The sequence below is a fragment of the Natator depressus genome, chromosome 11, assembly GCF_965152275.1.
Source record: "Natator depressus isolate rNatDep1 chromosome 11, rNatDep2.hap1, whole genome shotgun sequence".
Lineage (NCBI taxonomy): Eukaryota > Metazoa > Chordata > Testudines > Cheloniidae > Natator > Natator depressus.
The window spans coordinates 79810569-79836569 of record NC_134244.1 but is presented as its reverse complement, the minus strand read 5'-3'; the positions used below and the strand labels follow the sequence as shown (position 1 = coordinate 79836569).

At 40.0% G+C, this 26001-nt stretch overlaps 1 protein-coding gene across 1 annotated transcript in view; it reads left to right on the top strand.

Moving 5' to 3' along the window:
* HDAC4 (histone deacetylase 4) overlaps positions 1–26001 on the top strand; it is a 406948-nt gene that overhangs the window by 97787 nt on the left and 283160 nt on the right. Inside the window, exon 2 of the mRNA XM_074968253.1 lies at positions 10562–10633. Coding sequence (XP_074824354.1) covers positions 10562–10633 — 72 coding nt within the window. The remainder of the gene's footprint in view (positions 1–10561; positions 10634–26001) is intronic.

Below are 26001 nucleotides of genomic sequence, written 5' to 3'. Positions count from 1 at the left end.
ACTGCTTTCCCCTTATCCACAGAGCCAGTTATCTCGTCATAGAAGGCGATTAGATTAGTCAGGCATGACTTGCCCTTGGTGAATCCATGCTGACTGTTCCTGATCACTTTTCCTCTCGTCTAAGTTCTTCAGGATTGATTCCTTGAGGACCTGCTCCATGATTTTTCCGGGGACTGAGGTGAGGCTGACTGGCCTGTAGTTCCCAGGATCCTCCTCCTTCCCTTTTTTAAAGATGGGCACTACATTAGCCTTTTTCCAGTCGTCCGGGACTTCCCCCGATCGCCATGAGTTTTCAAAGATAATGGCCAATGGCTCTGCAATCACATCCGCCAACTTCTTTAGCACTCTCCGATGCAGCCCAAGCATCATCTGATCCTGTTTGCCAAACCTTCATGGTTTATATGGCAAAATAGATCTACAGAAAATAACTTATGGTACTCCTCTTGCAAGGTGCTGCTGAGCTATTACTGACTTCAGTGGGATACTTGTCGCCATCCATGTGACATTTAGACATAGTAATGTCTCTTGGGTAATCAGTTGTGTCAGGGACATGAAGGAGATTTAAAACTCAAATTTGTGTAAACCTTTTGTATAGTAGAGAGAGAAGACATCATTGTGACTCTATTGCTGTTAATCAAAAGAAAAGAAGTGTTATGGAAGAAAACGAGTTTTTCTGAAAATACTCAGGGCTTTCCTAAGAGATAGCACTGGTAATTTATGCACCATGTCAGTCATAAGCAATGAAAGGTCTCTAATGCTAGATACTACACGTAAAATCAAGAGCAATGTTGGATTAACTTTTTTTTTCCTCTTACACCCTTCCCTTCTTCCCACTCCCAGTTCTTATTGTGGATATCCCCAGTTATCTGTTACCCCACAATTGCTGTAATAGTAAATAGAGCTTGTTTAGTAATAGCTGCTTACAGCAAATATTTGTTATGATGATTTCTGCTGAGTTCTGCATGCTGCTGAGTTCTGCATGCTGTTAGGATACACTAAGCAGTCAATTCAATTGAATGTGCTATTGAATGTGTTTCTTCTTGGTAACTGCTATAAATCACATTGTGAGAAGGAAGTGAAGGATGCTTTCATTCTGTTAGACTTCTTCCCTTTTGGATGTGCAATGCATCTTCCAGCTCTCTGGGCTAATTACAATGCCATTACAGTACATGTGCTATAGTCCAGTCCAGGGAGAGTTCCAAAAATAGATTCTTGAGTGCAGACAAATTAGAAAGGAAACATGCATAGAGCATTTTTTCATAGGTTTATGGACAAATAATGTATTTGCTGCCTTTAATTGCTTTCTCACTCGTAAATGTACAGGTTTTTTTTCCATCTTGTAAACTTCAAGTGAATAGGCAGATAAATAATACATTCATAAAAGTTACTCTTCTCATTACTAATATTTTAACATGGTGTTATATTTCTCAATTACCTTGTATGACAGCAATTTGTAATTCAGGAAATAGTAGTGGACCACATTTAATTGGAAGGGACTAACTGAAGATTTATGCTGGTTTTATTCCTCTCACATATCCCAGTTCAGCATTCTTTCATTCCAATAATACTACGGAAGGGCACTGTTTCTCACTACATTTTAGGAAGACAAAAACCTAAATCATCCATGAACTGAACTGTTTCCTTCAAATAAAAGGTGCGGATGCGTATTGTGGGCATTTTTATTCAAGAACTACCCCTCCTTTTATGCTCCTTTTATAAATTCATAAACAGAAGTTATATGTGATCACAATTCATGTATATCTATAACAGAAACGCATATCTAGTTGTTGTTTTTAGGTTTGGAACATGTCCATCACATAGTCCCTGGGTGCATATACACAATTAAAACACACAATTCAATGGTCAATGCATATGTTACGATGCATACCACGCTATAAACATCTGAAGAAATCCTGATAAAATAGGTGAGCTTTGCTGTGTCCTGTAGGTCAACAGATTTCAGGCTACGTTGGACAGTTGGGAGAAATGAATGCAACATTAGAGGACCCTTCTGAGCACACCCTGCATTCAGTCCCCAAGATTTCAAATGTAAGCACTGAGCAAGACCGTACCATATGATGTCATTTGCTGTGATAGCTTTTTCTATCCTGGTGTAAGCCATGTTAGAGTTTGCCAGTTACATACTATATAGTTTGAGCTCTATGTAAATACCTTTAATTACACTTTGAAACAGCTGGGAAGACACTGCAGTTTTCAGATCTGACCTACTGCCTAATTTACTTCTGTGGCCCAGAATCTCCCCTTAAAAAAAAAAAAAAAGAAAAGAAAAGAAAAAAATGCTTCTAGGCCACATGGTTGTGAAGAAATTCTTCTGAATATAAACTAAGGGTAAACCGATAGCCTCTCCTTCCTATGCCTGCAGATTTGGAGAGGCATGAATTCCTGAAATGACATTTTAATGTCACATTAATGACTGCATTATTGATCATTTTTAGCAGATGGAATGAGGAAGGAGGTAGGAATGAAGCCCTGGCATTGGGAATTGCTGTAGGGAATGAAGTGCAGAGGGCAGAAGAGAGAAAATATAAAGACTCAGGGATGTAAAACAAAGTAGAGGTTGGGAAGGAAGAGGGCAGAAATAGTGGTGTCCCAGGGTGGAGGAGGGGACATATTTTCCCACTGAGTGCTTTATACATACTTAGTTACTTAGTAATAACTAAAAGTATAGTAACTATACAAAGACCAGATTCTGTCTTTGATCTTTGTGCAAACATCTCCTTGACATGAGTGGGCATTCTGTTGTGGATGGGGAGCAGGGGTATGGAGTACTAAATTTATGACTTGGCCCAAATAACAGCACTAGTGGAATGCAGCCCTTGCTACCAAATAAGTGTGACATGCTTGCTTTAAATGTAACCTAGCTCTACTCCACAGGTGTGCAGCTGCATTTTCCATTAACTATATATGTTCTGAAAAAGAAAAGGAGTACTTGTGGCACCTTAGAGACTAACCAATTTATTTGAGCATAAGCTTTCGTGAGCTACAGCTCACTTCATCAGATGCATACTGTATTCTGAGTGGCCTTCTAAATTAGGCCCTGTCAAAGAACAACGCAATAATCCAGTGCTAGGATCACAAAGGCAGGAATAACTCTGAGAAGGTCTACATCAGAGACAAAGTCACAATCATTTTACTAGAAACCAGTGGGAGAGAGGGGAAGATGCTTCTGCTCACTAGTGCCAAGTGAGGATTTGGGAGCTATCAGACCTAAAAGTGTTCCGACACTGCTCTTTTCAGACAAAGTTTAGTCAGAGTCTTGTCTGCCATGTCCTCTGGATGCTGCCCTCAGGCGCTGAGCAGTGTCTGTTTTGCCTGGGCTGAGCTTCAGCTAGCTTGTCAACTAAAGCTTTTTCTTGGTTAGATACTCAGAAAGCAGAACTTCTCCTCATTTGGGCTTGATGAAAGAGATGCACATTTGTGTATCATATGCATACCTATGGCAAAATAGCCCCAAATGTCTGTCTACCCAAAAGCCTCACCATCTGGGTGATGGAATAGAACAGCATAGAACTCCACATGAGTGTCATTTGAACTATTGATAGTAGGCTCTACAAGCTCTTTGAGAACAGAACTGTTGAAGAGTGATCCAGTCTACAGGCAAGTAAACAAAACTCTCAGTTTATACCATGGTATTGAAGTCTGCAGACAGATCAACGAGCAGTGTTCTCTTTTTTGTGTTATGCCCAGCCCAAAAGCCAGATTGAAAGGGAACGTCAAATTATGTGGAACTGAGATGACACAGCTGTCTCACTACTACTTACTCAATAACTTGAGTTTAAAAAAAAAAAGATAGAGCTATGGGGTGGAAATTGACATGATCACTAGCCTCATTGGTCTAATGACTTGCCATTTGAAGGAGATTGATACCAGGCCCTCCTATAGAAAGGTATTAACTATCTTAACCAACATGAGGCTGAGTACACTCTGCTCAGGTTATCTAGTCTGTCACATGAGGCATCACTTATTGTATCCCGTCCCCTCCATGTTTTTCTGGGTTGTGTAACTTTGGCATGAGATATTACTCCCCTGTGGCTCCCGCTCCTGGAGAACACAAAGGGAAAGAGAGGACAAAGAAACTGGGGCGTACAGGTGACTTGGTAAAACAGCCTGGAGAAATATCTACTTTTTTTTTTCCTCCCCCTCTTCAATTAAATTTGCCTGGATTAATCTGATTGTATTTGTTTGTTTTTATTTGGGTGGCTGGGGAGAAAGGGTTAAAATGTCTTTGATGGAATTTGGTAACAGAAACTATTATTCATTTTTCAATCCAGAATGTCTCCTATCTCTTCGCTTATTCATGAATGTTGGCATAAAACACTGTAAAAGCATTTCTCTTGTATTGTAAAGGTCAGTTACACGTCATCAGAATTATGAACTGAACATCTCAAGTAACCATGGTAAGAAGGGAACGCAGCTCAGCAGGAGCAGAGAAAATGCTTTTTTTATTCAGGATTTGAAGTAAAATTCCATCAAGACTGCCAGGTTATTTTCAGTGTGGTAGCACAACGTATGTTGTATTGGCTGTTGTCACGCATTTTTTCTTTTAAAAAACATTTTAGTTTTTTCTCTAATATACCTAGAGTGTGTAGTCACAGCTGTAAGGTTGCCTAATCAGTCCTCTTCCAACGGCTCCCTTTTTCAGTTGCTCATAGCTTTCTCAAACTTTCACTAGATTTGCTGTTGGCAGAATGATGATTTTGTTTCAATTTTTTTTTAATTTAATGTTTGCTCAGGTATGATTAAATCTTTTTTGAGAGCGAAGACAATCCAGCCAATTTTCTCATCTTCTCTGATTAGCTGTAGCACTCCAGAAGGAGGAGGAAGAATGTTGATATTTTGCAGGGAAGAGAGCTCTTAAACTGGATATGTGTGGTCTTTTGTTATCTGGTGAAAATCTGACTTGATTTGGCAGTTATGGTTAAAAAAAAATCTCTTCTTTCAAGCACACATGGTAACTTGTTTTTTTAAAATATTTTTAAATAATGGTCTTCAAATATTCTAATAGCAATAGACATGCATATTTAATAACATTGTGTGGAATTTTAATCTTCACAGCAAAAATTGTGGAAACCCTAACCAATAGATCAGAGTAGCTTTTGTAGTGCTTGTTAGAAATTTTTTCCTGAGCTGCTTTTTGGAAACTCCTGAGTATCTCTTTAAGGGAATTTAATTGCTTTTGGGAGGTGACACCTGACTTTTTTCTATTTTTTATTCAGTTTTGTGATTGTGGTTAATATGCAGCAGCTAACTTGTAGTGATACATGACCAAGCTCCTTCATGTGTATTTTCGATGTAACATTCACTTTTTACTGTGTGTTAATGTTAATTCCTGCTGTAGCAAATACAGTGACAGTATTAAGTTGTATGATATAATTTTGATAGAAAATGTCCTCTGGCCCCAGTTTGCTATTTGGTCCCAAAACTTAGCTTTCTATTATATCTTTATCTTACTACTAAAATGGATTTCCCCGGGCAGACCAGATTTGTGCTTGTCTGCTGATTTAAAATAGAGATTTTTAGTGTCCTGGCAACAGCTGAATTATTATGTTCAACTGCTCTTTTTCAATTATTGGGTTATGGCTGAATTGGGAAAAGAAGGATTTCTGCTTTGCCTGGCCTGTTCAGGTAATAACAGTGCTAGGCAAAACCAAAACTCCAGGTGAAAAAAACTGATTTTGCTTTTTATGAGGAATTAATTGCCTAGGAGATACCTTACTTCTATAAAGCAGTGAGCAGAAAATTAGTTAATATAAAGGATAACTTACTTTGTTTTGGCTATCATTGACATTGTTTTGATGATCATCCCATTGCATATTATACATACCCTTGGTTTGATGTTGAAATGGAACATGAGTTAAAACTCATGGAGATGATCCTGATCCATTATGACTGGGTTCTTCCTTTTCATCTTTCAAGCACAGGGGCTCCTCCTCCCTGAGATTCTCAGTTTCATCTTGGCAGGGAGAAGTGTTCAGAGTATTGCTAATTCATCAGTCTCCCTGCCACTCAAAGAAGTAGACACTTCTCTAGGGGTCTCCAGTCAGGAAGCCTGTAAAACGGACATGCTGTCCTCCTCTGGTATGACATTTGTGTGTAAGGTTCTGCAGTCTTCCCTTGGGTTTCCTTCCTTAAAACCCTGCAGATATATTTTAAAAAGTGGGAAGTAAAGAGATTCATACAAGAGGAAAGGGAGAGAGCTCTGTGCTTAGAATCTGGGGAGTAAGTTCCTTGTTGTAGTCATGATCTGTTACAGAACAGCAGGTGCCCATGTCATGGGCGGTTAAGTTACAGGAAAGAAAGTAGACTCTACATTTTCTAAGCGTGGTAATTACAAACTTTTCTTTATGCTAATCCTTTTAGCAAGAGTATTAGATCAAATATAAGCATATAAACTGAACATTTTATTGCTTGTGGCACCTTAGAGACTAACAAGTACTCCTTTTCTTTTTGCGAATACAGACTAACACGGCTGTTACTCTGAAACCTGTCATTTTATTGCTTGAGACCCATACAGAAATATCTATCTATCCGCTCTAGGTGCCTGTGTCATAACTTAATATACAGTCCATAATAATTAAAGTGCATCATTTCCATCCTATGTAATCACCAACCATTAAGCTCGCTAAACTAACCATTGAAACAGCCCTTCCTCTTCCACAAATTTAATCACTGTTACATTTCTCCCAGTTAACAAAAGAATTCTAGAATCCCTTCCAGGTGTTCAGATGAGGGCTGATATGAACAAAGAGGGAGAATGTTACTTCCAGGAACTAAAGTGGGGAGAATCTGGTGTATTCGCCAAGAGTCTATTTCAAGAATTAATGTTAAAGTGGAGGGACATAGAGCAGCAACACAATAGGATTATGTATCTATGTAGTATTTATTTCATGTGTGTTGTTGATGGTCTTGTCTCTGGTGCTAGCTTTTTTTTACTGCAGTTTTCTTTCTATAGGAGTAGCGAGAAAAGTAAAAGTAGTATAGGTTATTTGTTTTCAGCCAATTCAATTTAAAAAAAATACTGTCATGAGACTCCTATCTAGATACTGTAGGACGCCTCTTTTCCCTCATCAGAGCATCACTTCAGTTATTCTTCACATTTGTTAATATTTGCACTGTCCCCTGTCAAGGCCTTGTTGTCTTTGGTGCATTGGGAGCTATGGGTGGGATAGAGAGGGGGAAGCAGAAGGGTGTCTGTGTTTTTTGGCTTTTTAAGGGGGGGGAAGTAGGATTTTTTGAAATTTCAAATATGTCATTTTTAATTTTTTTAAATTGTTTAAAAGTGTTGGTGAACTCTAGGTTGGTTTCTGAAACTTTGAGTTGGATATCAATAAGGTATGTTTCAGAATCAAACATATGTACTTCTAACTGCTAGCAAACCTACTGTCCTCTCCATGAAAATTTGTCCTAGTAACTCACTTTCTTCCATGCTAAATAGTAATTTCATAACTTATAAAAACAAAAACTTTGGCTTACTCAATATACTTCTGTCTTCTAAGGTTTCAATGTTTTAAGGAAGAGGTTTTTAAAACAAATTTGCTCCTGTACTGAACTGAGCATATTATTGAGGCTGAATAAAAGAGTAACAAAAAGGTTTAATTGTTTTGGTATGTGGCTTTTTTGAAAACTCAATTATTTGTGCATTTTTCTTCTTTAGATCTATAAAAAGATATTAGAAATATCTATCACAAGATCAGACAGCTCTTCTAAAACTTAACATTCACAATAATAAAAAATCCTAAGTCCTTTAAGTCAGTAGCAGAATCCATACAATTACAATCTGAGCTGGCCCCAGACTGTAACTATCTTATGCCAGTAAATAACTATGGCTAATTGTAATTCTGTCCACGGTCCAAATACCCTGCGTAAAGATCAGCATGTCTCCAATACTAAAACTCTAGACCAGGGTGGGGAACCTCCAGCCTGCAGGCCAGATCCGGCCCCCTGCTTAATTTAATCTGGCCTGTGGCAAGTCTCTGCGCCACGGGCTGGAAACCCTGAGCCTCAGTGCCCCCCTGTGGGACTGGAGCTGCAAGCGCCAGCTTGCCCCACTGCCGGGGGGAAGCTAGGGTGCCAGGTTGGTTGGTCGGTGGCCCCTAAGTGCAGGGGCGATCAAGAAAACTCCAAGTCTGGGTTCACCTACCCCTGCCTGCAGGTGCTGCCCCTGCAGCTCCCATTGGCCTGGAACCACCTGTGGGCATGGACACCGCGCAGAGCTGCCTAGCCACATCGTGGCTGCTTCCGGGAGTGGCACGGGGCCAGGGCGGTGGTGGGGGTGCTTGTCTTAGCCCCGCCGCCGACCAGGAGCCACCTGAGGTAAGCATTGCTTGGCCGGAGCCCGCACCCCAACCCCCTGCCCCAGTCCTGAGCCCACTCCTGCACTCCAGACTCCTCATTTCTGGCCCCACCCCGGAGCCTAGGGGAATCCCCGAGCTTCTGCGCCCCCCTCTTCCCCCCCCCCCGCGGGGCTGTGTGGCCCATGAGTGATATTTTCTGTGGGTCAGTGGCCTGCGATAGGAAAAAAGGTTCCCCACCCCTTCAGAGTAAGGGGGTGGGGAGAAGTCCTTCCAGAGACAGGAGGCGCTCTCAGAGAATCCTCTGCCACCAGCGCCCTCCTTCTGTATTGAGATAGCTTCACATTTAATATCTCTGATGATTAAAGCTTTTGGCAGTGTAGTACAGGAAGGAGAGGCCTTCACTCTGGTAACCCAGATCCAAATAATGAAGACCAGTTCCCTGAATGCCACCTGGAAACCTACACAAAGCTTGCAGAATACATTTATTCTGAGTGCAAAGCTCTGCTTAATACGTGGGTTCCTGCATTCTGGAGGGTCTCCTGCTTCTGAATAATTTGAGGGGTAGCCCTAAATAGTATTAGAGTAGTCTAATGGCCAGGTGACAAATGCATAGATAAGCGTACAAAGTGCCACATCCCAAACAAAACGTTGCACTCTCCTTCTTAAGCACAGGTGGAACAGCGGGCTCTGTGCTACGGAACCTTCATTCTAATAAAGCCACAAAGCTGTGAGCCTGGTTCACTGATTGCACACCACCTGCTGCTAATGTTGATATAAGTTTAGCCTGTTCTCCCATTTCCCTTCTCCAGTTTAGTATTAGCTGTGTCTTGTCCAGATTAACCCTCAGCAGAACCTAGTCCTCCAAACACCAATCTCTCATACACAAATCTCTCATAGTCATTCCACTGCAGCTGTGGGATCATCCATTATTTTACTGGCTATTCTATTTCCTTTAATAAAAAACGAACACGCAAACTGTTTAACTGGCATGTGTTCGAGGGGCAATATTGCTTCCATTTTAAAAGAATAGCTCATGATACAGCTCATTTTATTGACATGTTGTAGCTGAGATTATACCAAATAGAAAGTGATACTAAGAGATCACTGATGCAAACAACAGATAGGACTTTTAATTACATTTTCTCTTCAAACTTTTTGGAGTAGAGAAAGTATGCAGAAAAGATGAGCCAGTGTTCTTGATGTAATGAAAAAACATTAACATCTAAATGATAAACTCATTTTATCAAACTGTCTTTTGATTTGACTGTGAGAGACGGTACCTGCTTTGATGTTTCTAGAACTGTATATAGCTTGATTCACATGATATTAGAAGGTAGAAGACAGCAGGATGTTGGAGAAGAATGAACAAAAAAAGTGGGGAAGTGGGTGTGGGACATAGTTGGATGGTCAACAAATACTTCAGGTGTTTGCTCTTTCATTTTTGGGCAAAAGTCAAGAAGTCTGGTGTGACATTGTGCTGTAGTTTGTAACAACTTCTGTTTATACCTCAACTTGTTTTGTATGGAAGGCATAATCTTTAAAATAGAAAAATGCTTTGACAAGATGGACTTCTACATATCATAAAAAATAAATTGTGATTTTTTTAAAGTGCTTTTTCTGACATCCAAACCAGTGCAAAACAGGGCGAATGATGCATGTCTGTGCATTTTAATCTCCTGCAACGCGCTCTGTTTTCTTTATTATCTTTTCAGCATACTACAGGTGTTCTTAGAATATGCCTCTCAGGTCTGTTAGCAACTTCACCATACTGTTGTTAAATAGAAAAATAAATAGCCATTTATTAATTGAATGATAGGACTTATTTACTGTACCTTTTTAGTAGCAAGACTGACAAGTACAACTAAGTACTAAATAAAAACCAAAGCAGAACAGATGAAAGTAGATTTCATATAGAGAATGTTATGGTGCTGACTTTAGAGCATCATTGTTTAAAGTGATTTGTGATATTGGTATTTTTTCTCCCTTTGCATTGATAATTAGTTGGTGACTAGAGGTGGTGCTAGCCTATTGTGGGCCCTAAGCAGGAATATTTTTGCCCCCTTCCAAACACATGCTAATAATTAAAGGCCCCTCGTCCCCCCCAATCCTTGAGCTGCTTGGTGTCCTAAACAATTGCTTAGTCTGCATATCCCTAGTGCTGGCTCTCTTAGTGACTTTGGTTATTTGAACTAATTTAGATATTCCACAAACAGGTGATGATGTCAAATCCTTTTTGTGTTTTCCAGATGGACTTTCTGGCCGAGATCAGCCAGTAGAGCTGCTAAATCCACCTAGAGTGAACCATATGCCCAGTTCTGGTAAGAAGAAAAATACATTTCTGTTGAGTGTTACTCCAGGAAGAAAGGCATACAGAGTATTGTCTTATTTTCTATTGTAAAAGGGTTAGCAGATTACAGCTGTAAATTTATTGAATGATCATGATGATTATGGAAAAAGTCACTTTTCCATGGTGAGTGAAAATGCTGACCAAGTGAGTATGATTGGGGATCTGCTGGCTCTTCTCGAGGAGCAGAACAGTCCAGGTGCTCCTGGGTTTTTTTATTAGGGGAGCAGGGAGAAAGCAGAGTGGCTGGAGCTGCGAGGTTATTCACAAAAAGTGAGGGGGGGACAAAGAGCAGAATACCCCCGAATTACTGGTCTTCTCGCAGGCTGGAGGAAATTACGAAGTGAAGTGGCCTCTGAGCTGCTGCTCCTTAAGAGTTGGGGAGAAAGAGCGAGGAGCAGAGTGCCTTCTTATGCCATTGTTTATCAGAGAGGACTGACAGAGAGGTAGAGACTAGCATGATTGATTGGGGATGGCAGAACTAATTAAACAGGATTCTTTCTAAAGATACCACCTGGGAGAATTCTCACTCTTGGGTCTTGATTTTCTAATGTGCAGAATTCCCACAGCTCTTAGAATGTTGACCCCCGGGATCAATGACATCGGTGGGTACTGGGTAAAAGTGTCTCCAAATCCACAGCTGCTATCTTTAAGCTGGAGTACCGGGCTTTCATGGTCAAGGGTCATGTGGCAATATGGATAGAGATCTCAAACCTGGTTGACTTTTCCCCAATAGAAACACCAGGAATTTAAAAAGCTTGTCTGAGGGACAAGACATGATTTTGGCATCAAGCACAAGCAGTCTTCAATTGGAATGGTATTGTTGCGGGTCTGCTGGGCTACAGGCATCTGGGTTCCCCTAAGAAGTGCTGAGAGCTTGAAGATCAGCTATACGCTGTGGAGCAGAGCGTTATAGAAAAAAGGCCATCCTGGATTCACTTTGGCCTATTCCTCCCTCCCTCCCTCAGGTCCTTTCTTCATGGGAGGGATGGCGAAGTCTCTCTGTAGAGAGCTTTCACAGGCCCTTAATCCATTTTTCACCAGGCACCAAAATCACAAGAGTTTTTAAAATATTCCATAGTATTACGCCTGCCTGCAATTACCAGTAATGTTCAGGTCCTCTCTGTTTGAGGCAGACTGGAGGTTTTATGTCACTGATGACCCCTAGTCACCTGTGATACATGAATCCTGACCATTGTCTGAGGTTACAAGTTCATGTTTTCCTAAAACCCGGCCTGCTCTTAAGCACCCAAGGATGCTCTTGGGTTTCGTAATATCGAGGAAGAGATTTTGCAGAAAAACTAACCCCTCCTTGTAAAACATGTGGCACTATATGAAAGACAGGAGAGAGCTTTGTTCCATACTTCCCAGGAACCAAAAGACCAGAGGGCTAGGTTTCAGCAAGGAGGGCATAAGAAATAGGTTAGCATGTTTTTTGGACAAGCAAATGTAAGTGAAATCATTACATGGTTTTGGATGTAGAGGTCTTTGGGCACTATCTAGCTGTATCTATTTGTTTACCTTTAGGTTTGTGTACTGTCACCCATCACCATAGCTTCTGTGTGCCTTTCACACCAATTACATTGGTGATAGTAAATTCCCTAGTGCACTTAATGGAGTCATCTTTGGTTCTTCCATTTTGGGTTATAAAAAGCTTTGCTTAAAATACCTTTGAGCAGGGAAGACATATTGGTAGATGCTATCAGGGTCATTCTGGTAATGGTGGAAAAGCTTTATTGAAGGGCAATGTTTTATCATTCCCAAAGACGGCTGGACTCTGGATTTCTGTATTCTCCTCTGAAGATTCATTCCACAGCCAGATCCCCTCAGCTGAGAATGCTTTGTCCCTGTGTCTTGAATGCTTCAGTCTGGCCTTTGTGATCTGCAGTGTCATAAAGGAGTGCAAATGACTTCGAGAGACAAGGTGGGTGAGGATAATTTTTTATGGGACCAAGTTTTGTTGGTGAGAGAGGCAAGCTTTCAAGCCACACAGAGCTCATCATCAGGTCTGGGAAAAGTATGCTCCCAGCATCACAGCAAAATGAAAGGTGGACAAGATTGCTTAGTATAAATATTTAGTACATATTGTAAGGGACTATTCAAGGTAGAGTGTCATGTTAACATCTCTGTAGTCATCAAACAAAAAGAGGGGGTTAGTGGTATCTTAAAACATGTGAAAAGAGAAAAGGAGTACTTGTGGCACCTTAGAGACTAACCGATTTATTTGAGCATAAGCTTTCGTGAGCTACAGCTCACTTCATCGGATGCTTATGCTCAAATAAATTGGTTAGTCTCTAAGGTGCCACAAGTACTCCTTTTCTTTTTGCAAATACAGACTAACATGGCTGCTACTCTGAAACCTGTTAAAATATGTGGTAACTACTTATTGTGAACAGTCTGTTCCACCTTGCATTTTGCTATGATGCTGGGAGTGTACCTTTCCCAGAAGTGAAGAAGAGCTCTGTGTGGCTTGAAAGCTTGTCTCTCTCACCAACAGAACTTGGTCCAATAAAAGATTATCCTCACCCACCTTGTCTCTCTAATATCCAGGGACTGACAGGGCTGTAACTATCCTGAATGCAATTGATGGAGTTGCAGGGTGAAATAGTCCAAAGGGCCTAAGTGATTTTGGAACTTCTCTCATTGATTCCCATCGAATTTCAGTGGAATTTAGGTGCCTAAGTAGTGTAGGCACTTTTGAAAATGTTGCCTGCAGTCTCTAATGTAGCTGGAACCTGATCTGTTAGTGGCTTTGAAGAACAGTTTAGGAACATAATTCCATCTACCTTATGTTGTAGATGATCACAATTACAATTTCTTGTTACAATATGGGTTTTTTTTAAAGCTACCATTTTGCAGGACCAAGATAACACAGCATGTAAACTCTGTGTCAGCTGTGAAGTAGCAGTTTATTAAATAAACATAATGTCCAAAGTTGCTCATATCCTTGCTGATGTGATTCATGATGTTGCATTACAAGAAAGAAGTATAAATGAAGCAATGGTGACTTCTGCTTCATTAGGAACAGAGAAGAAAACGTTTCGGAAGAGGCTAAAATCTGTCAGGCACAGGTGATTTTCCAGTATCTAAGAGGGCGTTATAAATAATGGAGAAGAGATTATTTTTAACAGCTATGTTCAAAGTTGCATGAAAGTGTCCTTCAAGTACATCATTTAAATATATAAAACGACCATTTTCTTTGAGTTTTAGAGGTGGATTAGGTAAACATTTTTCTGTAGTTCAGTCACTGGCATAGCAAAACTAAAATACTTTCATATGTATATGTTCAAATCTAATTTGTGAGAAAATTATTTCTTAAAATATAACTTTTTCTTCCTGGTTAATGGAAGACTTATTGTGTAATGATTGTGAAGAAAGGAAACATTTTCTCTTCGGAATGGCATTATTTGTAATTGATCTTGCTGATTTTTAAAAAAGATATATAAATAAGTTTAGATGGAAATTCGTTTAGTCTTCAAACTAATGGAGCTCATTAATGCTGCAATAGTATTCAGTGGACCTAAAAGACTTTTAAGTGAGTAGCAACTTTAGGGGAGGCAAAAAATGCTATACTTGTGATAGGGAATTTTTTTCATATATATATTCATATATTTTTATTTGCTGAATTCAGAAAAGTTAATAGGCAGTTCTCAGGTCTTCTGATGAAACCGATTAGGTTTTCAAGCAGCATGAACCAAACGCACATAGCTTGAGAAATAGCTTTACATGTGTCTGTGTTTTAGCTCTCAGATGTTCACTAGATGTCAGTCTGCTTATTCAATGAACTTGGATCAATGGTGAGGATGTGAGGTTCTGCGCACAGGAGTTTAGCCTATATATTAAAATGTGTGAGCTAGTACTAATGTCTGTCTATGCCTCTTGAATGAAAGCTGCTTTGAGGTTTTCATTGTAAAACTAGAATCTCCAACATTTTAATCAGAATTGATGCATTATGTAAAATATATAGATAAGCCTCTTCAGGATTTAAATCAAATATTATAATGTTTCGTAGAATGCCCTCATTGCATGTTTGATCAAATACAATAATATTTACATCAGGGGTTCTCAGACTCGGTCGGCCTGAGCTGTCAGCCTCCACCCCAAACCCCACTTTGCCTCCAGCATTTATAATGGTGTTAAATATATAAAAGTGTTTTTAATTTATAAGAGGGGCCACACTCAGAGGCTTGCTATGTGAAAGGGGTCCCCGGTACAAAAGTTGAGAATCACTGGTCTACATTAAGTGTACTTTCATTTTAGCACTAGAATGAGTATGATTTTTTTAAAAAAATCACGTTTCATGCCGTTTAAGCTGGAAACACTTATGTGAAGTAGTTTTCTTGTCAGTGTAAACTTTATTGTTGCTCATTTTGCTACAATTGAAAGTAATCTTAAGCAATTTCTCTACTACTGGAAGTATGAAAACAATGTGGTGTATATAATTTGCCAGGAAAATGCTAGAATGCACCATGGGAACATGTTCTTTTTAAACTCAAAAGTTTTTACTTTGAGTAGCAAAACTGTGCAAATTGGCACTAGTTTTCCCACAGCTGATCTACTATGCAAGTCATGACAGATCTGTAGGGTTTAAGGGTGACTTGGGTGTGTCCTTGTAGCATATTCCAGTACATTGACTGAGTTTGTCTGTTCCAGGAAAGTATTAACGCATTCCTTAACATTTTGGCTGTGTTCTTTATAGATAGCGTTCAAGGAACAAAGCAATTACTTTGACATGTCATACCAACCACTGTAAAAGAGTTGGTTAATGAGGGAGATAATATGCTGCTTATAAAGCAGGTATTTAGAACAGCGTTTAAGCATAGCTAACAGATGCTTTTACTCTGTAATATGGATGTTGTAGTGCAAAAGGTATATCAAGATGATTGTCAGCAATAGCAGCTTTCAGCACCACTCCTCAATGGTTTGATGGAGAATCTTGGTGGTTGTAGTGACTGTAGCAGACCAGAGATGGGAGGTTTCAGCATTGTCTCAGTAGGCTGAACAAAGCCTGTTGCTGCCCAAGATACAGAGTAGTCCCCACAAAGTGCTAGGGATTGGTAGTAAGCAAAGAAAAAAAATAGATTCTACTACTGTCTTAGTAGCCTACACAGTCAAAATTTGTCAGCATATTACTGTGGAAGTTTTCCTGGACTCTGAGACTGCAGCATAATGCCTTTAAAAGAAGTTCAGCAAAAGAAAAGTTCTGTAGCAGTGATTCTCAAACTTTTGTACTGGTGACCCCTTTCACATACCAAGCCTCTTGAGTGCAACCCCTCTTATAAATTAAAAGCACTTGTTAATATATTAACACTATTATAAATGCTGGAGGCAAAGCGGGGTTTGGGGTGGAGGCTGTCAGCTCTCGACCCCACACATAATAACCTAATGACCCCCTGAGGGGTCCCGACCCCCAGTTTGAGAACCCCTATGGTATAGCAATAGGATGCATGAAATTTCAGCTCCTTGCTTCAGCCTCTTCTTGGACCTAATTAACCAGTCACTTTCACAGATTCTTTTTTAAAAAGCTACAGCTGTTTAGAAATTGGCCATCACAAGGGGATGGACTCTGTAATAGAGCAGTTTGTCAAGCATGGACAGAAGTTTATCATCTCTTTTTGTTGCTTTAGATATCCAAAAGGAATGGGGTGCCTTTTCAGTGCATTGAAACTTTCCAGCTATCAGATCACTGCCTCTAGTTCCTCTACTCCAAAAGCTTTTAAAGAAAATGCAGAGGTTTGCTCAGTTCACTGTGTTTTTCTGAACCTGGTTCAGGTTTCAGAGAGGTCACTTAGAATTCTTGGATACTCAGAGCTACTTAGTCTTGTTCAAGAAAGGAGATGATTAAAATGGATAGCACACAGGATTATTAACACTCCAGAAGATTTCTCAAGCTGAGCAAGCTTAGTGTTTTATTATGCTTTGTATAGTACATGGCATATCCTTCATGGAGACTGAACCTACAGTGGTAACAAAGGCTAACTGCCAAGTTACTGTAAAACGACACATTTGTTGGCATCCATGTGGTAACCCAATTAAACAAGTGTACTTGTTAACATTAGTGACTATATTGTTATCTAGTGATACCTGTATCATCGGCCTATGCCTCTACTGCTGTTTGGTTGTTTGTGTCCCTAGGTTTGATATGTTTATTAAATCACATAGGGGTGGCATTTTTAGATGATTATTGCATGAGATGGAAAAATGGCAGGGTTGGACTGCCAAAGTTTCATTACAATTTCCATCTTAAAACAAATTAATTATTTAATTATGTCAGCCTTAAGATAACTCCTTCCTACACTCAAGGGTCTGATGAGATTTGAATCCAGAAATTGTCCTATATATTTATTTCCTAGTACACTTTCTGGATTCAAATCTCGTCAGACCCCATTTTGATTGTCATAGTATCTAGTCTTCAGGCAGCCTAGTCTTGTGGAATAAGGACAGAGCTGAGAACTGGGAGCTCCTAAATTCTAATATTTTTTCACACTGGCTTGCTGTTTGTCCTTGGATGTGTCACATAACCTTTCTGTGTCCATTTCCTCATATACAAGAATGGAAATGACACTTACCTATTTCACAGGGGTTGTAGGGTTAATTAATAATTGCTCACCTCTTTGAAAATGTCAAGCAGCATTTAAATGTTAAGTATTATTTTTAAGCCTTAGTACAATTCACATAGGATGAATAATACATATCCTCAGCTACTTCTCTCTCTCTCCTCCCATTACAACAAGGCTCCAGTTGCTTATTTACCCCTCCCTGGCCCTATTCAGGTTATTAAAATTCCCTATGTTGATCCACTGCAGATATTTTGGTTTCACCACAGTCTTGAATGGGCACAGAAGTGTGACTTGCACACCTGCCTCTCTATCCCAAAAATCTAAAACGTGAATTTGTATTTATATATCTGCAAAGCAATGTTAGAAGAGGGCCTTTGAATGCAAGACAGTATTTACACTGAGCTTTCAGATTTTGTAGGGGAAGAAGAAAAATTAAAGATATGAACACAAATTTAAAGAATCATTTACATCTTTAATCAGTAATTGGTTCTCATTGCTTCTGGATTTTCTAAAAATGACGTTAATTGGCCATGAGTGAAAAATAACTGATTAATATTTCATGGGGAATTGGTCCTGAACTTAAGGATTTTTCAGTAAGGTCACACCTGAAACCTGAAGAATTTCTATCAGTTACTTTCTATATATATATAATTATAACGTCTTTATTTTGCCTGGATCTACAACCCTGCTGGAGAAAATGGAAGTCAGAGGAACCGGGCTCTGATTTCTTTCATGCCAGGACAGTACTGTTTGGATACATATAATTAACATATGTTCCATCAGTATTCTGCTTTTCACTTGAGATGATTCAGAACCCCTGATTCAGACTATGATCAAACTTTAAACTTTCCTAGGTTCTGACTGTCAGTTCTACCATACAGTTAAGGAATTGCTTTAATAATTTCTAAAGAATGAATACAGCAGGAAAGTTCAGTAATTGTATCAACATGGGATTTTATGTTGGTAATACTTACCAGAACTCCTTAGCAAAAAATTTTCACAACACATGACAGGAAAGTATCTGCTACTTTTGATAGTCCACAGAGTTAGCCTCAAGTTGGAAAAAATTATTTTATTCACAGCATATTTTTCCACAAAAAGATTTGGCTTGATCCAGAATAGATTTTTGTGATGGTACTTCATACTTCAGGGATTCATAATTAATTGGATCTGTGTAGTCCAGTGACCACATAAGCAAATGCAACTGTTACATGCTCAGCAACAGCATTCAGCCTTGGGCGTAGGAAACTGTTTTACTGAGAGAGTACATATTGAACAGGACATCAGAGTTTATCATCTACACAGCTTTTCAGGGTAAGACGTTTGAACGCAAAATCAGAACAATGTGTCAGCCACCCCATCTGACACACTGAAGCTACCTCTGATTACTCCTTTCCCCTCTTCGCAGAACTGAGAAATAGAGAAACAAAGCAAGGAAGAGAAGAAAAGCCCCCAGACCAGCAAGAGGGTAGATAGAAGGGTTTAGAAGGGAGGAACAATATCCCCTTATAATAGTTGGGGGGAGGAGGGCGGGAAGGGGGGAAGGATGGAGGCATGAACCCCTCTTCACTCCCAGTACCTAGGTATTAAACTGATGTTATTCTTCCGGTTGCAATATGACATGACTTCTTGATGCAGTCTTTCATAGATTCCGAGGCCAGAAGAGACTACTGTGATCATCTGGTCTGAACTCCTTTATAACACAGACCATAGAACTTCCCCAAAATGATTTCTAGAGTAGATTTGTTAGAAGAATATCCAGAATTGATTTTAAGCATAATCAGTGATGGAGAATCCACCGTGACCCTTTGTAAATAGTTCAAATGGCTAATTGCTCTCACTGACAAAAATTTATACCTTTATTTCCAATCTGAATTTGTCCATCAGCTTCCAGCCATTGGATCCTGTTATACCTTTCTCTGCTAGAGTGAAGAGCCCATTATTAAATATTTGTTCCCCGTGTAGAACTTAATAGACTGTAATCAGCTTTCTCTTTGTTAAACCAAGTAGACTGAGCTCTGAGTCTCACTATATAAGGCATGTTTCAGAGTAGCAGGCGTGTTAATCTATATTCGCAAAAAGAAAAGGAGTACTTGTGGCACCTTAGACTCTAACCAATTTATTTGAGCATAAGCTTTCGTGAGCTACAGCTCACTTCATCGGATGTGAGCTGTAGCTCATGAAAGCTTATGCTCAAATAAATTGGTTAGTCTCTCTAAGGTGCCACAAGTACTCCGTTTCTTTTTACTATATAAGGCATGTTTTCCAATCCTGTACTAATTCTCGTGGCTCTTCTCTGAACTCTCTGCTTTATCAACATCCTTCTTGAATTGTGGACACCAGAACTGGACACAGTATTCCAGTGGTAGTTGCACAAATGTCAAATAGAGAGGTAAAATAACCGCTCAACTCCTACTCGAGATTTCCTTGTTTACGGATTCCAAGATTGCACTAGCTCTTTTGGCCACAGCGTCACACTGGGAGCTCATGTTCAGCAGATTATCCACTGTGACCCTCAAAACTTTTTCAAAGTCACTACTTCCCAGGGTAGTCTCCCATCCTATAAGTAAAAAGAACAGGAGTACTTGTGGCACCTTAGAGGCTAACAAATTTATTTGAGCACAAGCTTTCGTGAGCTACAGTTCACTTCATCGGACTAACACGGCTGCTACTCTGCATCTTGTAAGTGTGGCCTACATTTTTTGTTCCTGGATGTGTACATTTACAGTTAGCCATATTCAAATGCATATTGTTCACTTACACCTGATATACAAAGTGATCCAGAGTGTTCACAATGAATGATGGATCTGCTTCATTATTTACCACTCCCCCAATATTTGTCACATGCAAACTTTCAGTGATTTTTTTTTTCATTCCAGGTCAGTGATAAAAATGTTTATATAGCGTAGGCCCAAGAATCTATCCTTTTGGGACCCCACTGGAAACACACCTGCTTGATGATGATCCCTGTTCACAATTACATTTTTGAGATCTATTGTATAGCTAGATTTTAATCTATTTAGTATGTGCCATGTTAATTCGATATCTTTGTAATTTTTTAATCAAACTATTGGGGGGTATCAAGTCAAACACCGTACAGAAGTCTAAGTATATTACATCAACACTATTACCTTTATCAAAACTTGTAATCTCACCAGAAAAAATATCAAGTTAGACAGGTTTTATTATCCATAAACACATGTTGATTTGCATTAATTATATTATCCTCTTTTACTAAGCAAATCCTGTCTCAGGTGTTCCATTATCTTGCCTGGGAGCAATGTCAGGCTGACAGGCCTGTAATTATCTGGGTCATCCTGTTTACCCTTTTTTAAAAATTGGCACATGAGCTTTCTTCCAGTCTTCTGGAAGAAGTGTTCCAACACTTACTGAGAATCAGCATTAATGGTCCAGCAATCTCCTCAGCTACCTCTTTCAAAACTTGGATGCAAGTTATCTGGACCTGCTGATTTTTTAAAATATCTAACTTTAGTAGCTTCTGTTTAACATCCTCCAGCGATACTAGTGGAATGGAAAGAGAGTTATCAGTATGAGACTATATCATTTGATTTTTTTCCCCTTATCCTTGTGTCCGTTGGCTTCTTTTATAAGTTTTCTGTAATTCTTAAATTCTGATTTATATTCATTACTATCAACTTCCCCTTGCCTTCCCCTCTAAACCATGTCGATTTTTAACCAGCGCAGCCTTCTTCCTTAACTGTGGATTGTGGCTTCTGGGGCATCTGGTAATGCATTCTTAAACGATTTCCAATTGCCAGTTACATTTTTCTGATTAAATACTTCTTCCCATCTGATTTGGCTTATAATTGTTTTCCCTTTGTGAAATTGGCCCTGTTAAAGCGCGCGCGCTCTCTTTTTTTTCTTTACTGGTCTAGATTTTATTTTGCTTGCGCATTATAAATCAAGTGAGGATCAGTTGTACCTAAGCTACCTTCTGTGATCAGTTCCTCATTATCTGTTACCACAAGGAATGAAGAACTCCCCTGTGTTGGCTGCCACACTTTTTGAGTTAGGCAATTGTCATCTATAATGTTTAGAAATTCCAAGAATATTTTAGTACTGGTAACATGAAACCTCTAGCATATGTTGCTCAAATTTAAGTCCCCCATAGTCAGTTATTTTCCCTACCAATTATAGATAGGAGCAAAAGGAGGAAGTCCTCATGTTCCCTAGTGTGATTTGGTGGTCTGTAGCAGACACCAACTCATCTTGTGCTTTATCTGTTAGGCCATTGATCCATAAGTATTCAAGTTCATTTTCTTCTGAATTATCAGTGACTTGGAAACAGGTAATTCCATTTTTGATATAGAGTACCACTCCCTCTTCCCCTTTGCCAACTGGATCCTTCTTAAGGAGGTCATAACCATTGATTTTAACATTCTGTTTGTGTGAATTATCCTAGCAGGTTTTGGTAATAGCAATTAAATCTAATTTATGCTCATTTAATGAGCAATTCTGCTTTCTCTTGGTTGTTACCCAGGTTCATAGCATTGATGTTATAGGCAATTTAAGAATTTCTTCTCGTTATATCCTTTGGTTCCTTGATTAATTCTGTTCTCAACATCTTGATTTTGTGCTCATTTTGCACAAGGTGGGATGTTCTGTCACAGTTATATTCTGCAAGTTTTGAAGCTTGAGTACCACTGCTTTGTGTTTTTGATATTACTCGGAAAGGGATCCCTAGTTTAATGGCTTACCTGAAATCACTTCTAACACACTGCAGCAGTTCCCATGTATTGCTCTGAAGAGTTACTTGTTTTGAGCTGTGGCCTTGATGCAGGACTTGAATACTCTCCTCCCCTTCCCCTACTCTTGTGCTGGAAGGTGCAAGGTCCAACCCAAACAAGAATGGCAACATAGCTTTTTATTGGATAACCTGATTAAATGTAGGAATTTTTTCAGTTTGAACCATCAAGTGTTGTTTTGACTTTTACTGTGAAGGGCTTTGGAGATGAGATATGGTATCTTCATCAAATCAGAGGTGCTAAGATCTGAGTGGAAACATGAGCCACTTCCACTTCCCCTTACAATTTCCTCCTTTCCCCCTCCTTTTCCTGTATTGCTTGCTCTACAGACTTTGGAAGGTCCCTGAGCGAATATCTACCCTCATTCTCCCTACCTGTTGTGACAAACCAGCTGACTCTTCATCATGGAGCAACTATGGGTTCCCTGCCCAACCCCAGCCCCTGTCTTCCCCTGTTGCTTTCTGTCCTGTTGGGAAGGGAGGAGGATGTGACAGCAGAAGTCGGTAGGAGGTTTGGCCCAGCAAGAGTAATGAGGTGGTAGAGTGAAATTTTCTGCAACCTACCTCCCAGCAGCCCCAGAAATTTGTCAGCTCCACACTAAATGCTGTTGGGAACTGGATAATTTTTTTCTGTTTGTTGAGTACACTGTAGTACACTATACTTGAGTAGACTCATGCCACAGCCAACTCCTGAAAGAAGCTTGTGGCTGGTGCTGGGCCCCTGCTTGCCCCTGGGATAGTAATTTGAGGTCAGCCTTAAACCAAAGGCTCCTATGTTCTTTCTTGGAACACTCTCTGTAATTAAATATCCTTTCATTTTGCTTAAGTTTAATACCTTTTGACCTAAGCTACTCTTTTGTTACTCGTTTCTCCCTCTATTTGCCATTTGTCAGCTATTTCATATTGGATGAATCATTCATGTTTGATTAGAAGTACTTCATTATAGAATAGTCCTAAATTTTTATTATCTAATTTACATGTTTGGAATATCACACAGAATATGCTTACAATTTAATGTCCTTTGCTAGAGACGTTTTTTTTAAAACTGGGAAGAAGCTCATGCCCACAGCAGTTCTACCCAGTAAATTTCATAAGCCAATTTTGCATAGAAACATCTAACAAAATTCTGAGAGAAGGCTAAACTTTATCTGTACTCAGAGTGTTCAGCAGCAACTGTAGCAGCTACTTAACACGTTCTTCATGGCAACTGTGGGCCACATGTTTTAGGACAAACCTCATTTTTATCCTGGCCACATCCTCGTCATGTTCACAAAGATCTTCGTTATGATGGTACCGTTAATGGATCTTTTCCAAAGTCCTGAGTTGCCCGCATATATCAAGGATAGACAAGAGGTGCTAGGAGCTAGAGCAGCAACTTCTTTGGGACCTTGGACCTTCAGTGATAATTTTGAGTCTCAGCAGACACTGAGGATATGAAGTGTGTTTGGAACTCGACTCTTTACAGATTGTGTGTGTGTGTGTGTGTGTGTGTGTGTGTGTGTGTGTGTGTGATGCAAACCTTTCTTTGAATAACTTTATTAGAAAAAGCTAATGAGAGCAACTTCGTTTTCTGTCCAAAATCGTTTTTACGTTTGACCTGTAGTGGGAAATTATCATGAAAAACTTTGTGCTGCAGTCCTGTTGTATGTATTCCAGGAAACTGTTACTTTGACTATTTGATAGCATATTTATTTTGATTTGGAAATTACAAGTAAGGCGGATCATAAGGGCTCAAGAAGGATTGCACACAGATGGTGCCTATATAACGTGATGAAAAAATATATAAAATGTGAGTCAATCAAAACGATACTTGGACTTTTTAAAACAAAGTACAAATGTAATGTTTCAGAAGGAAGAATATTTGCATCCTATTGCTGTGAGAAATAGAATGGTTTCTGTTAACTCTTTTGACCATGTGGAATAAGCTTAGACAATCAGGACAATACCATACAACTTGTCGTGTCACTATACAGCTTGGAAATATTCTATGTGACCTTTCACTCAAGTTTCTGCAAAAGCATTGTGCAAAATTTCTGCAATTCCACAGAAGTTCAACAAATTCAGAACCAGCACATTTTAAAACTTTGAACATTTTTGGTCAGCTGTAAAGTAAAAACATATCTATATCTACACAATACAAGCCACAGTGGTGTGGAATACAGTTCTGTGGGCTTCTATACATGGCAGGCTTAACCTGCAGCTTTTTGATGTCAGGTAGCACACAGTATGCAAGATGCACTAATAGCATGCACAAAGGATGCCTGTGCCCGCTTTTAAAACACGTTGTGTACATGTGGTGCCACCTTGCTGTGTACTAAGTGTGTGGTATTATCTGAATGTATCCCATGGTCCTTTGCTTTGCTGATGAACAGTGTTCACCCTGGTATTTTTCTCTGTGCATTGTGGGATGCACAGTGGGAAACAGGCATGTAAAAATTAAAAAAAAAATCCTATGTTTCCATGGTCTCTACCCCAAGCCTTCCTTTCTGGGTGGGCCAGCACCATTTTTGAATGCTGTCAGCCAGCATAGGGCCCAGCAAAGCTGTTTCCGCTATGCTGGTAACCGTGAATACCCAGAGGCTGCTTGAGCTGTATTTCATTGCTCAAAGCTGAATGAATTCTGCTTTGCACTCCACCTGCTGCATCATGGGCCAGGTGATGTGACAGCAGCTTGAAGAGGTTCAGAGTCAGAGAAAGCAGGAAGAGGAAGAAGCGGAGGACATCGAGCAACTGATAATAGATTCATAGATACTAAGGTCAGAAGGGACCATTATGATCATCTAGTCTGATCTCCTGCACAACATAGGCCACAGAATCTCACCCACCCACTCCTGCGATAAGCCTCTCACCTATGTCTGAGCTATTGAAGTCCTCAAATCGTGGTTTAAAGACTTCAAGGAGCAGAGAATGCTCCAGCAGGTGACCCGTGCCCCATGCTACAGACGAAGGCGAAAAACCTCCAGGGCCTCTTCCAATCTGCCCTGAGTGGTTACTGGAGCAACCTCATACTGTGAAGTGTCATTTCTGGGCTTAGGAAACCAGTGTGGTGTGGCGGGAAAGGATTGTTCTGCAGTGCTTGGATGACCAGCAGTGGTGAGAGAATTTCAGGATGGGGAGAGCAGCCTTTTTCTGAGATGTGCTGAACTAGTTTGGAGCTGCAGTGGTAGCCTACCAACATGTGATGCTCCTTGCCTGTTGAGAAGCGGTTATCATTGCCATCTGGACGCTAGTCACCCCTGAATACTGCTAGTCTGTAGACAAGCAATTTGACATGGGAAAGTAGACTGAGGGCCATTGTCATGCAGGTGTGTGATGCCATGGAAGAGGTATTGTTGCACAGAGTTATAAAGTTTGGTAGTGCTGAGGAAATTACTGATTTGCTTTGCATGCATGGGGTTTCCAGACTATATTGGGTGTAGTGATGGGACGCATGTACCAATTACTTGGTACTCCCCTCCCTCCCTGCTCCTCCCATGTCGGGGCTCAGAATTCATAAACGAAAGGGGTATTTTCTCCATGGTGCTTCCAGGGCTGGGTGAAATCCAGGGCTTACTTATGGACAGAAACACTGGATGGCCTGGAAGGGTCCACAGTGCTGGGGTCTTTCAGAACTCAGCTCTGTGTACCTCAGTGGAGAAAGGACTCTTTGTCCCCAGGAACACAATGGACATTAATGGTGTGGAGATTGCTCCAGTTCTTCTGGGAGGACCCAGCTCCCAGGTTAATGAAGCCATTCATAGGGTGTTTGGATGGAGGGAAGGGACTGTTTAACTACCTCCTCAGTAATTGCAAAATGGTAGTGGAGTGTGCATTTGGCCATTTGAAAGGAAGGTGGCACTGTTTGTGAAATGGTTTGGAAGCAGCAGGGGGAAAAAGGTGCCAAAAATTATACAAGTATGTTGTATTTTGCCAGTATTTGTGAGTATAAGGGAAGTTTTGCTGTGCCTTGGAGGTGCTATCTGGGGGCAAGCTGTATAGTAATCCCTCTACATCTCCTTTAGGCTGCCCTGACTCTAG